General features: G+C 46.4%; 1 protein-coding gene across 3 annotated transcripts; it reads left to right on the top strand.

Annotated features, from left to right (window-relative positions):
- The first annotated feature begins 9,393 nt into the window (after positions 1-9,393).
- Atp5mc1 (ATP synthase membrane subunit c locus 1) lies at positions 9,394-12,094 on the top strand. Of its 3 annotated transcripts, none has more exons than XM_032913512.1 (5): positions 9,394-9,468; positions 10,053-10,099; positions 11,037-11,114; positions 11,424-11,602; positions 11,877-12,094. In XM_032913512.1, the coding sequence occupies exons 2-5, from the start codon at positions 10,061-10,063 to the stop codon at positions 11,989-11,991; spliced, it is 411 nt and encodes a 136-aa protein (XP_032769403.1). In that variant the 5' UTR covers positions 9,394-9,468; positions 10,053-10,060; the 3' UTR covers positions 11,992-12,094. The 3 variants fall into 3 exon arrangements, with proteins under 3 accessions (XP_032769403.1, XP_032769402.1, XP_032769404.1); XM_032913511.1 differs by having other exon boundaries at positions 9,450-9,540; XM_032913513.1 differs by lacking the exon at positions 9,394-9,468 and adding an exon at positions 9,551-9,669.
- The last annotated feature ends 6,489 nt before the right edge of the window (positions 12,095-18,583 follow it).

Here is an 18,583-nt window from a genome sequence, read left to right on the forward strand (position 1 = left end):
CCAGCAGCTAACAGCAAAGCTTAGGTTCTCAGTCACCCAGGGATCGATCCTGAGGCGTACTGGGCTATCAAACAAGCTTCACTAAACTTAGACGTATAAAAATAATACGGAGTATCAGCTCTGAATGAAATAGAATGAGTTGGGGTTGGGGATTTAGCTCAGTGGTAGAGCGCTTGCCTAGCGAGCGCAAGGCCCTGGGTTCGGTCCCCAGCTCCGAAAAAAAAGAAAAAAGAAAGAGAAGAAGAAGAAGAAGAAAAAGAAGAAAAAAAAAGAAATAGAATGAGTTACCTGAGTGTGGTGATGCACACCTGTGACCCCAGAATTGGAGAGGATGAGGCAGTGGGATTGCTGTGAGTTCAAGACCAGCCTGTGATATAGAGTCCTAGATCAGGATCCAGAACAAGACCCTGCAGCAAACCCCTCTCCGACGCAGAGAGAGTACTGCTGCGCTGAACACCCACACATGAACAATGAGCCCAAGATACGTTCCATCCTTACAGAGCACGGGGTAGGGCTAACCCTCACACGAGCCTCTCTGCCACACGTGAACACGATCCACAGTGCAGAACGAATGGTTCCTAAGACAAAAGCGGAGGCTGCCCAGAAGTGAAACAAAAGCAGCACGGGGGTCCACGTAAGCTCAGCGGCACAATTGTGCCAAGGCAAGAGGACTTCCCCTAACTCAAGATCAGCCAACCTGAGGTACATAGTAAGGCCCTGTCTCAAAAAAACATAGGAAGGGGACTGGAGAGATGGCTCAGTGGTTAAGAGTGCTGACTGTTCTTCCAGAGGTCCTGAGTTCAAATCCCAGCAACCACATGGTGGCTCACAATCTCTTTAATGAGATCTGGTGCCCTCTTCTGGTGTGTCTGAAGATAGCTACAGTGTACTTATACATAATAAGTAAATAAATCGTTTTAAAAAGGACATAGGAAGGGCTGGGTGGTAATAGCGGCATCTTTAATCCCAGCACTCAGGAGGCAGAGGCAGGCAGATCTCGGAGTTTGAGATCTGCCTTGGTCTACCGAGTGAGTTGCAGGGTAGTCAGGGCTACGCAGAGAAACCCTGCCTTGAAAAAAACAAACAAAAGTAGATGGGAAGGGGTTGGGGATTTAGCTCAGTGGTAGAGCACTTGCCTAGCAAGCGCAAGGCCCTAGGTTCGGTCCCCAGCTCCGAAAAAAAGAAAAAAAAAATAGATGGAAGAAAGGACAGAGAGGAAAATGAATGAACAACTTTATCTGAAGGCTGCCTCATCCTTTCCACCTATGAAGACTCAGTAATGTGGTAGCTTGAAAGAGAGCGGTCCTCATGGGCTCATACATATGAACGTTTGGTCCCTGGTTGATGGAAGTAGTTTGGAAGGATTAGGGAGTGTGACCTTTCACCTCCGGGTGGCACTGGGGATAAGCTTTAAGGTGTCAAATGCTCACACCAGGTCCGGTCTTTTTGTTCGCTGCCTGGTGCTTCTGGATTAGATGGAAACTCTCACCTACTGCCCCAGGACCATGCCTGCCAGCCTGCCACCATACTCCCCTCCATGACAGCTACGGACTGACCCTCTGAAACTGTACGCAAGCCCCCAGCTAAATGCTTTCCTTATAGGTTGCCTTGGTCTTGGAATCTCCTCACAGCGATAGAACAGTGACTAAGACAGGTAAAGAGAGATTGTCTTGAACATAGAGAGTCTGTGGGCACCTTCATGTTAGACTTCCCAGCTTCTAGAGCTGTGAGACTAAGTCCTTCTTCCTTCCTTCCTTCCTTCCTTCCATCCTTCCTTCCTTCCTTCCTTCCTTCCTTCCTTCCGTTTTGGTTTGTGTTTTTTCAAGTCAGGATTTCTCTGTATAATAGCCCTGGCTGTCCTGAAACCCACTTTGTAGACCAGATTGACCTCAAACTGGAAGAGATCTGCTTGTCTCTGCCTGCCAAGAGCTGGGATTAAAGTCGTGCACCACCATGCCTGGTGAGAATAATGAACAGACTAAAATAATACACAGAGGGCTAGTGAGCCCAGGGGGTAAAGGAACTTGTTGCCAAGCCGGCCATTCCTGGAAGTTCTAGACCAGCCTGGGCTATAGAGTGAGAAGAAGAGAACTAACCTTCACCACCACATGCACCCATAGCGCTCAGGAGCCAGAGGCAGGTGGATTTCTGTGAGTTCAAAGCCAAGGCCAGCCTGGGGGCGATGAGGAAGAGGGGGTTAAAGCACACACTCTCCATGCGACCTTGTCTGTAGTTATCTGGGGTAGATGCCTGAAACCAATACACAGGGACTTTGGTGACTGGATCTGGAACCGATAACTTAAACTATGAAGCTGTTGACTTGCTGCTAGCCCGTACCGATGGACAAGCTGGTCGAGAAAAAGATCACCTCCAGGGCAGGCAAGGCCGGAAGGGGCGTGGCAGCACCACGTCTCATCCCCCCTCCCCCCACGCAACTCAGACTGCTGTGCAGATTTTAAACTGACTTTTCCCACCTGCCACTTCCTCTCCTGCCCGCAAGTTCTCTTTCTGGAGACAGGTACTCACTCACGTAGCTCAGCTTTGAACCCTAGAAGTAGTCAAGGAGCTTTAACTTCTGATTTCCTGCCTCCGGATCGCAATGGCAGGATCACGGGTGTTGGCCTTCATGCTGGGGCCTGAACTCAAAGCTTCAGGAGCGGCATCAGATCCCCTAGGGCTGGAGTTGCAGACAGCCGTGAGCAGTCATCTTTTTTTTTTTTTTTTTTTTTTTTTTTTCCGGAGCTGGGGACCGAACTCAGGGCCTTGTGCTTGCTAGGCAAGCGCTCTACCACTGAGCTAAACCCCCAACCCCGTGAGCAGCCATCTTAGTCTTTATAGGAAGCCAGACTTTTCAGATTCATTTTCATTTTGTTTCCAGCAGGATGGTGTTCCGCAGCCCAGGCCGCCCTAAAATTCATGCCAATCTTCCTACCTCAGCTTCTCCCCACCCCCACCCCGAGAATTAGGGTTACAGGCATGAGTCAGCGCGCCAGCCTACACTAATTTTAAATTTTTAATAGAAGTATAATCTCGCTTGGATAAACATTATTCAGCCTTACTATACAATAAAGAATTAACTATTAGGAAGGATAAAGAGTTGGCTCATTGGTTGAAAACACTTGTTGTTCTTTGTTCTGGCTGGCTTTTGTGTGTCCACTTGACACAAGTTGGAGTTATCACAGAGAAAGGAGCCTCCCTTGAGGAAATGCCTCCATGAGACCCAGCTGTAAGGCATTTTCTCAATTAGTGATCAAGGAGGGAGGACCCAGCCCATTGTGGGTAGTGCTTTCCCTGTGGTGGTCTTGGGTTCTATAAGAAAACAAGCTGAGCAAGCCAAGTAATCTAGTAAGTGACACCCCTCCATGGCCTCTGCATCAGCTCCTGCCTCCAAGTTGCGGCCCTGTGAGTTCCTGTCGTGATTTCCTTTGGTGATGAACAGCAATAACTTGCTTCTGGTCATGATGGTTTGTGCAGGAATTCAAACCCTGGGTAAGACACTGTTCCCCAGGAACTGGGTTTGACTCCTAGCTCACGTAAGGAAGCTCACAACCATCTGTAACTCCAGTTTCAGGGAACCCAAGGCCCTTTTCTAACCTTGTAACCGCCAACTGCATACACATGGTGCACAGATATACATGCAGGCAAATATAATATCATACAGATATAATAATACAATGAACGTCTTTAAAAAATAAATTAATTTATTTTATTTAAGAAATTAATTAGCTATCAGGAATTTGGGCTCTTCATGACCACCTGTAATTCCAACTCTAAGGGATTCCACACCTTTTCTGGTGGCTTCCTTGGGTACCTGCACACATGCGGTATCCATTTAAACACACACACACACACACACACATACTTGTGCGCACATGCACATAAAAAAATGTAAAAGAATTCTTTTTGGGGGTTGGGGATTTAGCTCAGTGGTAGAGCGTTTGCCTAGCAAGCGCAAGGTCCTGGGTTCGGTCCCCAGCTCCAGAAAAAAAAAGAACCAAAAAAAAAAAAAAAAAAAAAAAAGAAAAAAAATAATTCTTTTTTGAGGTGAGATGTGGTGGTACATGCCTTCAATCCCAGCATTGAGGTAGCAGAGGGAGAGGCAGCCAGATCTCTGTGAGTTCAAAGCCAGCCAGACCTGTCTCAAAAACAAACAAACAAACAAACAAGCCATCAAAATTTGAGGATTGGAAAGATGGCTCAGCAATTAAGAGCACTGGCTGCTCTTCCAGAAGACTCAGGTTCAATTCCCAGCACCTCTGGAAATGTAGTTATAGACAATATTAACTGTCTGCCCTGTGGGTGCTGGCAGATAGCTCTCTCTGTCTCTAACTCCGGTTTCGGAGTACCTGAGGCTATCTTTGGCTTCTCAGGGCATCGCACATACATGGTACGTAGTCAAGCAGGCCACATACCCATATTCATAAGAGGAAATACGTGCTGCAGAGATGGCTCAGTGGCTAAGGGCATTGCCTGCTCTTTCAAAAGACCCGGGTTCAATTCCCAGCACCCACATGGCAGCTCACAAATGTCTATAACCCCAGATCCAAGGTATCTGACCCCCCAACACACACACACACACACACACACACACACACAATCAAGCAGAACACCAGTGTACGCAAAATCAAACCAAGTATTTATTAAAACATAATAAAAAGACGAATAAATAATGTTGATGCTGGAGAGATGGCTCAGCAGTTAAGCCCACCAGCTGGGGCTAGAGAGGTGGCTCAGTGGTTAAGAGCACCAAATGCTCTTCCAGAGGTCCTGAGTTCAAATCCCAGCAACCACATGGTGGCTCACAACCATCTGTAATGGGATCCAATGCCCTCTTCTGGTGTGTCTGAAGACAGCTACAGTGTACTTATAAAACAAAACAAAACAAACAAACAAAGAAACACTAGCTGTTCTTGCCATGAACAACCAGGTTTCATTCCTGGCACCCACATGGTGGCTCACAACCATCCCTAATTTCAGTCCCAGGGGATCCTTCACCCTATTTAAAAATATTCTTTAAATAAACATTGTTTAAATTTTTAAAAATAACTATTTTTTTAAAGATTTATTTATTTATTTAATGTACAGCATTCTGCCTGCATATATGACTGCAGGACAGAAGAGGGCATCAGACCCCATTACAGATGGTTGTGAGCCACCATGTGGTTACTGGGAATTGAACTCATGACCTCTGGAAGAGCAGTCAGTGCTCTTAACCACTGAGCCATCTCTCCGGCCCAAAAAAATAACTATTAATATTACATAATCTTCTAGTTTGTTTTCTATAGCTGTGATAAGCAACATAACCAAAAGCAACTTGGGAAGGGTTTATTTTACCTTAGAGTCTACAACCCATCGTAAAGGAAAGCCAGGGTGGGAAGTCTGAGGCAGGGACGGAAACAGAGGCCAAGCAGGAACACTGCCTACCGCTTAACTTCCCCCTCCCACGCAGCTTACTCGCTAGTGTCCTACATACTCCAAGACCCCCAGCTCAGGGATTCCACTCTCCACAGTGAGCTGTGCTTCCCAAATCAATCGGCCATCAAGATGTCCCACAGGCCAATCCGATGGAGGCAACTCTTCAGCTGACGTTCCCTCTTCCCAACTGACACCAGCCTGAGTCACGTTGATAAAAAATATACTCTCTCTTCTGATCTTTTAACCATATATATGTTTTTTTTATGTGTGTTTATTCTTGTTGGGAGAGGGGGTACGCGCGCGCATGCGCGCATGAGTAAGTGTATAATGCGTGCGTGCGCAAGTGCCTGTGTTTAGGGGCCAGAGGACAATCTATCCTTTTTCTAAACTTTCTACATTTTTTTTTTAGACATGATTTCTCACTGGCCTGGAACTTGCTAAGCAGACTGGTCAGGCAGGCCAGAGAACTCCAGAGATCACCCCCACCCAACCCCCTACCCCAGCCACACCTACGATCCCCAGAAGTGGGATTCCAAGCCAAGCCACCACAGGTCATCATGCCTGTAAAGCACTTTCCTGACTGAACTCTCTCACCCCAGTTCCCAACACCTCTCTGATTTTTTGTGTGTTGGTTCTGGTTTTTCTTCCTCATTATGTAGCCCTAGATGGCCTCGAACTTGCGATGTAGACAAGACGCCTCCGACTTGCAGTGACTTTCCTATCTCTGCCTCCCCAAATGTTTACTTTGAAGAGTGATACCAACAAACCTGGTTTCTCATTTTGCATCTTTCATATTTTTTTTTAAATCATGAACCTTTTCTCTATTTTTAAAAAAAATGTTTACTTTTAATTTTTATTTCGCCAGTTTAAAAATATTTTTATGTGTGTTTTAGTTCAGGAATGCATGCATACCACATGCATGCAGTGCCCTGAGGCCAGAAAAAGGGTGTCATATTACCTAGACTGAGTTACAGACTATGGGAGCCATCCTGTGGGTACTGGGAACCAAATCCGGGTCTTTTAGAAGAGTAGCCGGTGCTCTTAACTGCTGAGACATCTTCCATGGCCCTCATTTTATCTTTTAAATTTAACTTTATTAGACTGAAGCACTACTTATTTTGCTAATGAGGCTCCTTTAAATGTAATTTTAGCCATACATGTGGCTATGCCTTTAATTCCAGTTCTTAGGAATCTGAGTCGGGTAGAGCTTTGTAAATTCAGTGCTAGCCTGGACTACATATGTAGCTCCAGGCTAGCCAGGGCTACATAAAAAGACCCTTAGAAACGAATTGTTTCAATGTTTTGTTACATTTATTACATTTATTGTGTTCCTGTGGGTGAACTAGCTGAGTGAGTCAGGGGAAGCAAGCCAGTAGGAGAGGACGACTCGTGGAGTCTGTTCTCCCTCCACTACGTGGGTCCTGGGAATGGAACTTCGGTTGTAAAACTTGGTGGTCAGGGCCTTTACCTGCTGAGCCAGCCGTCTCCCTAGCCCAGTTTTTAATTATGCGTATGTGGGGTGGGGGTGGGGCAGCGTATGAGCAAGTGCCCTTGGCACCTGGAAGAGGGTATGGGATTCCCTAGAACTCCTGTTACAAGCTGTTGTGAGCAACACTACCTAGACTGTACTGGGAACCAAACCCTGGTCCTCTAGTGTTTTAAGCCTGTGCCATCTCTCTAGCCCTGAAAGTTTTCTCTGTAGAATCACACCTATAATCCCAGCCCTGGGATGGAGAGGCAGCAGGATCACTCTGACTTGAACAACTGCCTAATCTGCATAGCTACTTCCTAGCCAGCCAGAGTTACATAGCAACCTCTAGTCTCTGAAAGAAAAAAAAGGAATAAATGAAAATATTCTGGGCATGATGGTGCATACCTGTAATTCCAGAACTTGGAGGTTGGAGACAAGAGGATTAAGAGTTCAACCAGAACCTGTATAGAATTGAAAGCAACCCTAGTCTATGTGAGATCCTGTCAAAGAAAGAAAGAAAGAAAGAAAGAAAGAAAGAAAGAAAGAAAGAAAGAACCTCATGATTTTACTTTGTGTTTATTCTTGCTTAATTTTTTTTTAAAATTTTATGTTTGTAAATACACTGTAGCTGTCTTCAGACACACCAGAAGAGGGCATCAGATCCCATTACAGACGGTTGTGAACCACCATGTGGTTGCTAGAATTTGAACTCAGTACCTCTGGAAGAGCAGTCAGTGCTCTTAACCACTGAGCCATCTCTCCAGCCCCTGCCTATTTTTATAAATGGACTATAATACCTGTCTTACTTAGGGCCAGTAGATGGGTCAGAGCCATTACCTCGCAAGCCAAGCAACAATCTGAGTTCGATCCCTGGAATCCACAGTGGAAGGAGTGAACTGAAAGTCGGCCTCTTGATTGCCACACTGGCACTGTGGCACACAGAAGCCCAAACTTTCAAATATAGTAACAAAATAAAATAAAAAATAAATTAGGACCAAAGAGATGACTCATCAGTTAAGAACACTGTTCTTCCAGAGGACTTGGAGACTCCACGAGGCAACTCACAACTACCTCTAACTCCAGTACTGTGAAATCCAATGCCTTCTTTCGGCCTCTGAGAGCATCAGGTACATATGTGGTACACATTCAGGCCAAACACCTATATACCTTTAAATGTATGCTTAAACATATCTAGTTTACTTAATCATTTACTTTCAGTGTGACATTTACTTTTCCATTCCGTAAGCTCTGCATAGGACATGGTGGCAAACACACGGGATTACCAGCAATTGGGAGACTAGGAGATCTCTGTGAGTTCCAGGACAGCCAGGGCTAGAAAGAGGGACTCTGTCTCAAAAAAACAGAACCAACGACAAAAAGGTCGGCAACGTTCATTCTCCTTCATCAGAACCTTTGCATGACATTATTTATTTAGTGCAGGTTCCTAGAAGTGTTAATACTGCCTCAAAGAGCCATTTAAAGGTTCTCAATTACTCAAGAATTACTGGGTCAAAGAGAATGGCTCAGTCATAACGTTCCAAATAAAAATATTGCCAAACTGCTTTCCAGGAAGGTTTTCTGTCCTATTTTTCTGTTCCTACCCTTCATGCTTGTGTGCATATACATGTAGTTTTGTTGTTGTTCAAAGCAAGGTTTTGCTACTTAATCCAGACTGGCTTGGAGCTTGTGCATGGTTCCTTCCTTAGACTTCTGGTGTCTGGAATTACAAGCGTACACCACCTCACTTCTTTGCAAGCTTCGTTCTACCAATTATTGTTTCCATTTTAGAGTTCTCCCCACTCCCAATACAATTGTCTGGACCTACGTTGGCTTTTTGACCTAAACTCATGAAATTTAGTCTGGCCTTGAACTCCTGACCTTCCGGTCTCCACCTGCCAAGTACTAAGATTTCAGGTATGAACTAGCAAGCCTGGCTTTAATTGTGTAGTTGTTTCAACATTCAATTTGTGAGTCAAGAGCACGCTCACTACTTAGAAAATTTCCAACCTGCCTTAATTCTTGGTCAGAAACGGGGATTTTTTACAAATCACTATGGTGGAATGTACTGTAAAGGCGTCGGCTCTCCTTGCCAAGAAGCAACGTCTCGCGGGATGTCGGTGGTCCTTAAGTCCTCGGACAGGACTACAAAGCCCAATATGCAATGCGCTCCAAGGTCCAAGCGGCCGAATGAAGACTCGGAGCCCACGTTACGTGTCCGCCTGCGTCAAGCGGGCGGTAGTCACTCCCACGCTTTTTTCTTCCGCTTGCACCTTGGTCGCCATTTTGTGTTGAAGGTTGTAGAACCTCTGAGTCTCGTCGACTCTATGGTCAAGCATTTCGGGATTCGACCAATCGTAACCACGATCTCGGAAAAAGACCCCGCCTTTATCCGCAAGGAGGCGGGAATTGCCACGAAGCTCCTGTGGAGAGAGAGGAAGAAGCTGAAAAAGACCAATAAGAAAGATGAAGTCGATGACTCCAGCCAATTGGATCGTGAGGAGATAACGGCCAATGGGAGTGGAGGGACCCCGAACACGTGGGTGGGGGAGCTGAGCGCTGAGACCAAGGGCTAAAGCTGCGAGGGTGAGTCAGTCACCTTGAGCAGGGAGTGTGCTGTGGGCCGAGCAGGGGCTGCAAGGGGAGTGGGAGTGCAGGTGACTTGGGGCCCGGGGACAGGGTCTGCTAGGCCGTGGGCTGTGCCATGTGGAGCAGCATTTGCCTCCAGGGATAGGGAAGGAGGACGAAAGTCTTTAAGCCTTATCAATTAATGTTAATTACCAACGGTAATGAGCGATAAACGGCCGCTGGGGAGAGTAGGGGACAGCTATGTAACATGGGCAGGATCCTGCACGACGTCTGCCAGTTTCTGCCTCCAGTCTTCCCGGGAGATCATTCCTTTTCGCAACGTTTCCCTCTTGGGGCCTGAGCCACCTCCTTTTACTTCCGTTCTTGGTTGCTGTCCTTCTGCAGACCCGCTGCGCAGAAAGTGGTTGACCCGGGAATCTGCGCTGTCCTTCTGACCTCTAATGCCCTCCTTAGTTGGAGTATAGGAAGAGGGTTGGGGGAGAACGATTGGAGGTGGATGGGAACGACAGGAGGTTGCCAGTATCAGCAGACACCTGGGTTTTCATAGGAGTTACTTTTTTTCACCCCCTTCTTCTTGCAGATTGAAAAATGCAGACCACCAAGGCACTGCTCATTTCTCCAGTTCTGGTAAGAGGTGGCTCCGGGTTTTGTTGTAGTGCTGGGTATGGGAGCAATCCTGTTTAATGAATGGACTAAGAGAAGCTATCGCTCCGTGTTGATGATGGCTATTGGGGGGAGGATATAAGAAGTGTTGCGAGTAACCTGTGCTTATTCAGGCCGGTAAACTAAGCAGTCGTGGCGGTCTGAGCGTCCTCAGATAAGCTAGAGCTGACCTTTTATCGTAGTCCTGGCTTGGCTGTAGCCAGACAACCGGAAAACAGATTTTCCTCAACCTTGACTGCATGTTTAGTTCATGTGGAAAGCCTAATGCTCCTAATGTCCAGACTGCACCTCAGACCAATTGCATCAGACTGTGAGAATGAAGGTGGAACCAAGCAATTTCGATAGACCTTCCCAGGTGATTCCAATGTTCTGCCAAGTCTGAGAGCCATTGCACTGAATAATTTGTCAAGAAATTCATGTCCCTGGGAGCTTTTCTAAGATGGCTGTTCTGAGAGTCAAACCAGGCTTTCTGGCCCCCTGCATCAAGGATAGGTATGGCTGTGAATGCATTTTAGTAAATCTCCTTGGAGTCTTTTATTACCTCAACAACTGATTGGATGTTTGAATCTTACTCCGTTCTGGGAAACTGATTAAGTCTGTGCCCTTGAAAATGAACTTTGGTACCTGGTTTGCTTTGGGTTTAGTTTTGAGGATTGACCCCAGGGTCTTGTGAGCGCTCCCCAGCCTGCTACATTATATCAGATGGTGATTGCTGCCAGTGTGAGCTACTACAGACTTACCAGCAAGGCTGTCTCCGATGCAGACCTACCTGAGAAAATAAGTTAATTGACCTTGAAATTTATTGGACTGATTGTGACAAACTCCTGCCACTTGGGTTTGTCTTTGGTTTCATGGTTTGGTTTTGCCTGATTTGGAGCAATACATCTTTCTGATTTTACAGATCCGCTCCTGTACCAGGGGTCTAATCAGGCCTGTGTCTGCCTCCCTCCTGAGTAGACCAGAGGCTCCATCTAAAAAGGTAAGGAAGGCAGGCCACTCAGTATGTCCCCGGGCAAATTACTCTGCAGTTAACTGAGGTGCTTTTAGGAGAATTAAAGGATCTACGACACCCCATCTAACTCCAAGACTCAGATGACAGTCATAGATGTGACTAGCCCTGTCTGAGAACACTCTGGGACTGACATTCTCCCTGCACGCAGAGCACTCTGCCCTTTGAGGCTGTGTGCCAGCTGCTTCTTAGCTCAGGTGGGTGGGGTGAGCGCGGAGCAGCCACCTGACAGCTGCCTCACTGCTCCTCACTCTCCCTGACTGCCTCCCTTTCTTCTAGCCTTCCTGCTGCAGCTCCCCTCTCCAGGTGGCCAGACGGGAATTCCAGACCAGTGTTATTTCCCGGGACATTGACACAGCAGCCAAGTTTATTGGTGCCGGGGCCGCCACAGTTGGTGTGGCTGGATCAGGGGCTGGCATTGGCACAGTGTTTGGTAGCTTGATTATTGGCTATGCCAGGTAAGTTTGGGGCTGCCTGGGGTGTTACTTCATATAAGTTCCACCCTGTTTGGGAAGAGTCTTAGCAGGCAGGAGTCTCCAAGTGGATGTTCTTTTACCTCCTATTTATTTCTCCAGTGACTTAAGTCAGAATTGAAGTATGCCACATGTAAACTTGCCAAGTTGCTGGTCGTTCCTGTCCCAGTCCTCAGGGTAGATGTAGGCTAGCCCCTTTTGGCACAGTAGCATACTCCCTTCCCTCACCCAGACCTTCACCCTTCCCTGTCTCTGGCAGGAACCCGTCTCTCAAGCAGCAGCTCTTCTCCTATGCCATCCTGGGCTTTGCCCTGTCTGAGGCCATGGGGCTCTTCTGTTTGATGGTCGCCTTCCTCATCCTCTTCGCCATGTGAGGCTCCATGGGATCACCCAGCCGTCCCTGCTGCTTTGACTCCATGCCAGTCCTGGTGCTGGAGTGTGCTGAGCTTTACCATTAAACTACGTTTCTCTAAACCATGTGCCTGTGCCTGTCTTTCTACCCCGGGGATAGGGGACAGCTTTGGAATGGTGAGAGGTGACACTTGGGTCAGCTGTAGTGACGAGGAAGTGGGCAGAGAACGGAAGGGTCCCACCGTCTTCCAGGAGGATATGCAATAACTTGGGTAATGATGTTGGTGCTTTGTCCCTTTCAAGTTTAGCATATTGACAGGCGCCATTTCATTGGGTTTTGCTTATATAGGGAAGGGAGAGATGTGTTGTTTTATTTTGTTGAGTCCTTATGGCCTTGCTGTACGGCTCTGGCTGGCCTGGAACTTGCTGTGTAGACCAGGTTAGCTGTGAAATCACAGAGATCTACCTGCCTCTACTTGGTTTAAAGGCATGCGCCCCCTATTGTTTGTAACAGGTAACATTTTTCAGGAGTTTAATTTACAACTCTGTACTGAGTGTAGAACAGCAATCCTGCTAAGCTTAACCATTAAGCCTGATATCTATATCTATATAGATATAGATATATATAGATTTTAAGAAAGCAAAATAGTTTGTCCAAAACCCTGAGCAGAGAAGGGGAATTAGCTTAAATTTAAAGGTGCTTCTCATCCTTTGTTCCCCCTCGCCATCAGTTCTGTTTTTATTTTTGCCACACAAAGTACTATAGAGAAGCAGATTAAAGGTAGAGGTGTTGAACAGTCAAGATGGCTCTGTGGGGTAAAGGCTCTTCCTTTGTTGTTTTGTTTCTCTGCATAATTCCAGCTATTCTAGAACTCAATCTATAGACCAGGCTAGCCTTCAGCTCACAGAAATCCTCCTGTCGGGGTTGGGGATTTAGCTCAGTGGTAGAGCGCTTGCCTAGGAAGCGCAAGGCCCTGGGTTCGGTCCCCAGCTCAGGAAAAAAAAAGAAATCCTCCTGTCTCTGCCTTCCGAGTGCTGGGATTACAGGGTGTACCACCACACCCATGTGAGTAAAGGTTCTTGTCACAGTAGCCTGTGGATCCAAAGGGGCTGGAGGTAGAGGTGGGCCTCACCACCTGTAGCTGCTTCACTTGTTTCCTCTTCATCTTCAGCCTCATGGGCTTTTGAAATGTTCTTGACTACACAGAAGACACACAGGTTCCCCTCAAATAGTCCATGATCTTTGCTTGAGCCTGAAAGTGCTTTTGGAGCGTGCAGACTAAGTAGTCCCTTGACATCATGAACTTCTTTTCTGTGGCCTGCCTAGACCTTCCTCTGCCCTCACTTGTCTAAAATGGCACGGATAGTTCAGGTAAGATAGTGACTGATCTACTGCCACACACACACACACACAACATACGTGTATACATGTTTGTATGCAAACTGGCAGGAGAGTTTTTATGTCTGTGCAAGCACTTGGGCCAGAAGGCCATCAGATCTCCTGGAATTGGGAGTTGCATGCAGATGTGTTACTGGGAGCGGAACCCACATCTGTAAGAACAGTTTCAGCCCTTTTTTTTTCTTTTTTGAAGATTACTTAGTTTATTTCTATTTCATGTACATTGGTATTTTGCCTGCATGTATGTCTCTGATGGTGTCAGATCCCCTGGAACTAGAGTGATAGACAATTCTGAGTGCCATTTGGGGGCTAGGAAGCAAACCCAGGTTCTCTGGAAGAGCACTGAGCCATCTCTGCAGGCCTCAGTATGAGCGTGCAACCCAGAAGAAAGCTCAGAGGGGTGGGGCATCCTGCCTAAGGTTGTATAGCTGGTTAGTAAAGCTATCCTTCAGACTCTAGAACATCTTATCACTATGCTGACTCACCGAGAATGCAAGTTCAGTGACTTGTCCAAGGCCATGCAGCCAGCCAGCATTTCCAACCCACGTTTATTCCCGTATTGCTCAGCTTTGTTGTATATGGGGCCTGGTAGTGTAACTTTAGCCCCCCCAGTTTCCAAATGACTGCTCTGAGGCTTATATTTATTTTAAAAATGCCTAGGCCATAAGCTAGACTGCTTCCCCAAACCAGCTCTTAACCTCTCTGGTTTATTTGAACCTGAGCTCAGCTACATGGCTGGTTTCTTGTCCTCAGTTTCACATGTCCAATTTCCCCATAGCCTGGGTAGAGACTCTTCATCAGCCTAACTCCCAGAATTCCTATCTCTCTCCTGGAAATACCACCTATTACTTCCTGCCTTTTGCTAATAGGCCATCAACTCTGTTGACAGGCAATGCTTCCACACAGTACGTAAGAGATTATCCCCACAAGGCAGTTTCAGTAGTTGGCTTGAGGGGTGTTTCTGTTCAGTGAGCGGTAGGAGCATTCCTAACATAGCCACTAGATATCAGTAGCAACAGATTCTCAAGTGGACAAAGTCCCTTAGTTGTTTTACCTAACATAACTACCTTAGGGTTGCTGATCAGTGGTAAATCCTGAGACAGCCTGGCAGTTTCAGGCTGAGGAAAGGAAGAGGACAGAAGGTGACCTGGCAAAGTGTCACCGAGGGAGCAATAGATTAACTGGTAATACTGTTACACAAATGAAACACCATAACCCTTGGGGATATGACGCTGGCACCCTTGATGGGTCACTTGCTTTCAAGGTAATCAAGGAACACTCCCCAGGGAAAGTAGTTGCTTTTCCTTCCCGTGAAAGGCCAAGAACCTGAGAGAGAGGCCTTCAGAGAGCCTTGGAATTGGCTGAACTTAACAGATCGGCAGGACTAGGAATCTAGCAAGTGGGCTCTTGGAGGGAGAATGCTTTCATATCCACTGCGCTACTTGGTATAACCTCTAAGACTCTTCAAGATCTGTGATGGTGCATGGATGCGGCCATTTTGTTTAGAGCAAAATGTAAGTGAATGCAAAGATGTTTTTGGGTTTATAAATACAGAATAAACTACACTCTGAGAAGAGCATAGGAACCAAAATGAGGAGCCCATCCTGAGGTTGGCAGTGTGGCTCAGTGGTAGACTCCTTGCCTAGTGTGTTTAAAACCCTGGGTTCTATTCCTAGCTAGGGGGCAGGGAGATCAGAAGAGCATGGGCTTGAGAAGCAAACAGATACAAATGTCAGCCCTGCCCCATCCTAGCTAAGATGGTACTGTCTCCCTCCCAAGTGGTGACTTCTTCATCCCTACAGTGGGAATGAGACTGATTTTTGGTGATTGTAACAAAATTAAATATTACAGGTAGTATATGTAAATGAGGTAACATTAACGTACTCTTCCAGTTTCACATGCTGCTGGGGACCAGGGCAAGCATTCAACCAAGTGAGTCACATCCCTGTCCCCATCCACATTATTTTTTGACAGAGTCTCACCCAATCTGAAGCCCAAATACTTTTATTTTTTATTATGTGCATGCGTCTGTGTGAGTGTAGGTGCTTTAGGGGATCAGAAATGTTATATCCTCTGGAGTTGGCATTTCAAGCAGTTGCGAGCTACCCAGTGTGGGTGCTGGGAACCAAACCTGAGTGCTCTGCCTGAGTAGTTATGGGCTGCCATTATTCCAGTCCCTCACGCCCAGCTTATACTGGATATCCAAACTCAGGATCTAATGCGTGGGCAGTAAGCCTTTATCCACAAACCATCTCCCAGCTCACAGACTTTTTTACTACATGATTAAACAGCTATGGGAAATGATCGAGGTTGCTCATGCTCTCATCCCAGCACTTGGAGTATGCAGGCAAAAGTGTCAAGAAGTTCAAGGCCAGCCTTTGCTATAGGTCCAAGCAGCTAGGCTTCAAACACTGCCAACAAAAGCGAAGATATTCATGAATGTGTGCACATGTATGTAATGTATGTGTATGTGTGCAGAGAGAGGTATTTTCAATTATTAAAAGCTTTAAATATCTGGTCCAAGTTCTGATTTTTTTTCTTTGTTCAAGATTTATGATCTAGTAGAGAAATATTCATGTATTCCCAACATAGCACCAAGACGCAAGCCTGAGCACTGGGGGAGAAGGGATGCCCCAGACAGGTGGGACACACCACTGGGAGGCCAGAGATGAGTCTTCATTGTACCTCTCCTCAGAAAGGCCATCTGAACACTGGTCAACCCCTACCATCTGAGAATGACGCTTGCAAAATTGTGTTGGCCCAGCGCAGACACAACATGAAGCGGGTTGGGAGGAAGTTGATATGGAGCTGTGTTCCTATGGGAAGCTGGCTCACCGATCAGCCATTCCCAGAGGGCATAGAATTAGTTCCAGCAAGCATACTGTTGCCCTCTGGCCAAGTTCCCTATGGAAAATAGCCAGATGTTGTCTTGAGAAAATCAACGGACACTGGAGGAAGTTGGCCAGCTTACTTTGTGTTCAGCCTGCTCTGGGTCTTTATGTCATCCTGGCCTCCGCTCTGTCAGTGCCTCCCATGAGGGCTGGTGAGCTGGCCCTTCAAGCACCTGCCATCTATCACACCTTGACTTGCAGTTTGGCTCAGCACTTTAAAAACACATCTGAGGAGGAGAAGGGGGAAAGGTGAAGTACTAAGGAGCCATGGCCAGGGGGAGGGCCAGTGTCTACCATGCTGGGTCTCATTTGCATCCTCCTGACCTTTGTGCAGTATCTATTGAACATTAGGCCCTAGAGCTAGGTGTCCTCGTCATCCTTCCTGCTCTAGAGGAGGCCCTAGCCAGTGGCCAGTTGTGAGTAACCAAACCACTGAAATAAAACAGCAAGAGCTGTAATAAAGGTGTGAATAACCAGCCATAAGAACCTGAAGAGGGAGTAATTAAAGCTAATGCATAATAATAATAATATGCCTGGAGATGTTACGGCTTAGCAGAGAAAGTGGAAGTCCAACCGGCTTTAAAGGCCCTGTAAGAATAATGAGAGTTAATAATTATTATTGGCCCTGGGCAGTCATTGCTCCCCATTCATTATCATACTTTTTGCTTTTAGTCTCTTCAGTTGTCCCAGTTTTACTAGGAGGAGCAGAGGTTTGGAGAGGTTCTTCGGCCAGAGGTGAGGGAAACAGTATTGTAAGCATAAAAAGCATCAGGAAGAAAGGCCTAAAGTAGCTGCACGTGGTTCCACATGCTTTTAAACCCCAGTACTGGGGAGGCAGACACAGGTGGATTGCTGTGAGTTCAAGGCCAACCTGGTCCACAGAGTGAGTTCTAGATAACCAGAGCTGCATAGTGAGACATAGGGGGATGAGGTAAAAAGGAGTAGACAAGTCAGGGAGGTGCCGATTAAAAGTACAGTACCGTACCGTCGCTTTTAAAAATACTGGTGCAGCCCTGTGTGCTAGTGCATGCCGTTAACACCAGCAGTCAGGAAGCAGAGGCAGGCAGATCTCTTTGAGTTCAAGGCCAGGGTGCAGCCCTGTATGCTACTGCATGCTGTTAACCCCAGCAGTCAGGAAGCAGAGGCAGGCAGATCTCAGTGAGTTCAAGGCCAGGCTGGTTCACAAAGTGAGTTTCAGGGAAACCAAAGCTATTTTTCCCTCTGTATCCCTGGCTGTCCTGGAACTCACTTTGTAGACCAGGCTGGAGCCCAAACTCACAGAGAACCGGCAACCTCTGCCTCCTGAATGCTGGGATTAAAGCCATGTGTGCCACCCCTGCCCAGCAAAATAATTTTTAATAAAATGTTATTTTATTTTAAAAAAAATCAAACCCTAGGAAGATACATCAACACAACATGGAAGCTCCATAAAATGGTATACTGACAAGTTTATTTCATGTTATGTTCCTAAGGTGAACCACACTTAAGCTGTATACACAGATAACACCCAAACTAGAGTTCTGGGTGTATACGTGTGTGTGTGTGTGTGTGTGTGTGTGTGTGTGTGTGTGTGTGTGTGTAGCAAAATGACGTCTGCTCTCAGTGTGATCTCATGTGTGTGTCTGACCTTCTGTCTGCCCGTTGTCATTCCATCTGTTACAAAAGGCTAATAACAGTCTTTACATCACAGAGCTGGGGAGAGAACAAGCAAGAAAAAGCAGATAAAAATATGTGTACCCTTAAACACTCAATTAATGGCAGCCTCAAAACCCAATAATGTATTTGCTATTTCCAGACCGTTTGAGAAAACACACAAATGTCCAGAACCCAGGCTTTTCACTTGGTTTTGCTTTTTTTGAGACAGGTTGTCCCTTTGTAGTCTAGATTGGCCTTGAACTCAATTCGTGACCCCAACTATCCTACATCTCATGACCCTCCTGACTCCTCAGCCTCCCTAGTGCTGAGATTACAGGGATGTACCACCACAGGAGCCGGGCTTCTGTGGGAGTAAAAGAGAGAAAACAAGAGAGTTGGAAGCAAGATCCAAAGTGAGGCTCTATTTGTTCTAGAATGAGTGAGTATTCATAAACATACTAAAGTTAATGTGAATATTTCATTGGGTGTGGTGGCTTATGCAAGGTCATCTTAGCCCTAGGAAGGCTGTGGTAAGCAGCTACATATGGAGACCTTGTCTCAAAGAAATATTCATACACTTTGTTGTAGAAATATCAGTATGTTTGTTAAGGATGTTGTTTCAGACCAGCTGAAAGGGTTGTGTAAATTCTGTCATGTGGTAATTAGCACACACACATACACTCTCATATT

The sequence above is a fragment of the Rattus rattus genome, chromosome 9 (genome assembly GCF_011064425.1).
Source record: "Rattus rattus isolate New Zealand chromosome 9, Rrattus_CSIRO_v1, whole genome shotgun sequence".
In the NCBI taxonomy this organism is placed as follows: domain Eukaryota; kingdom Metazoa; phylum Chordata; class Mammalia; order Rodentia; family Muridae; genus Rattus; species Rattus rattus.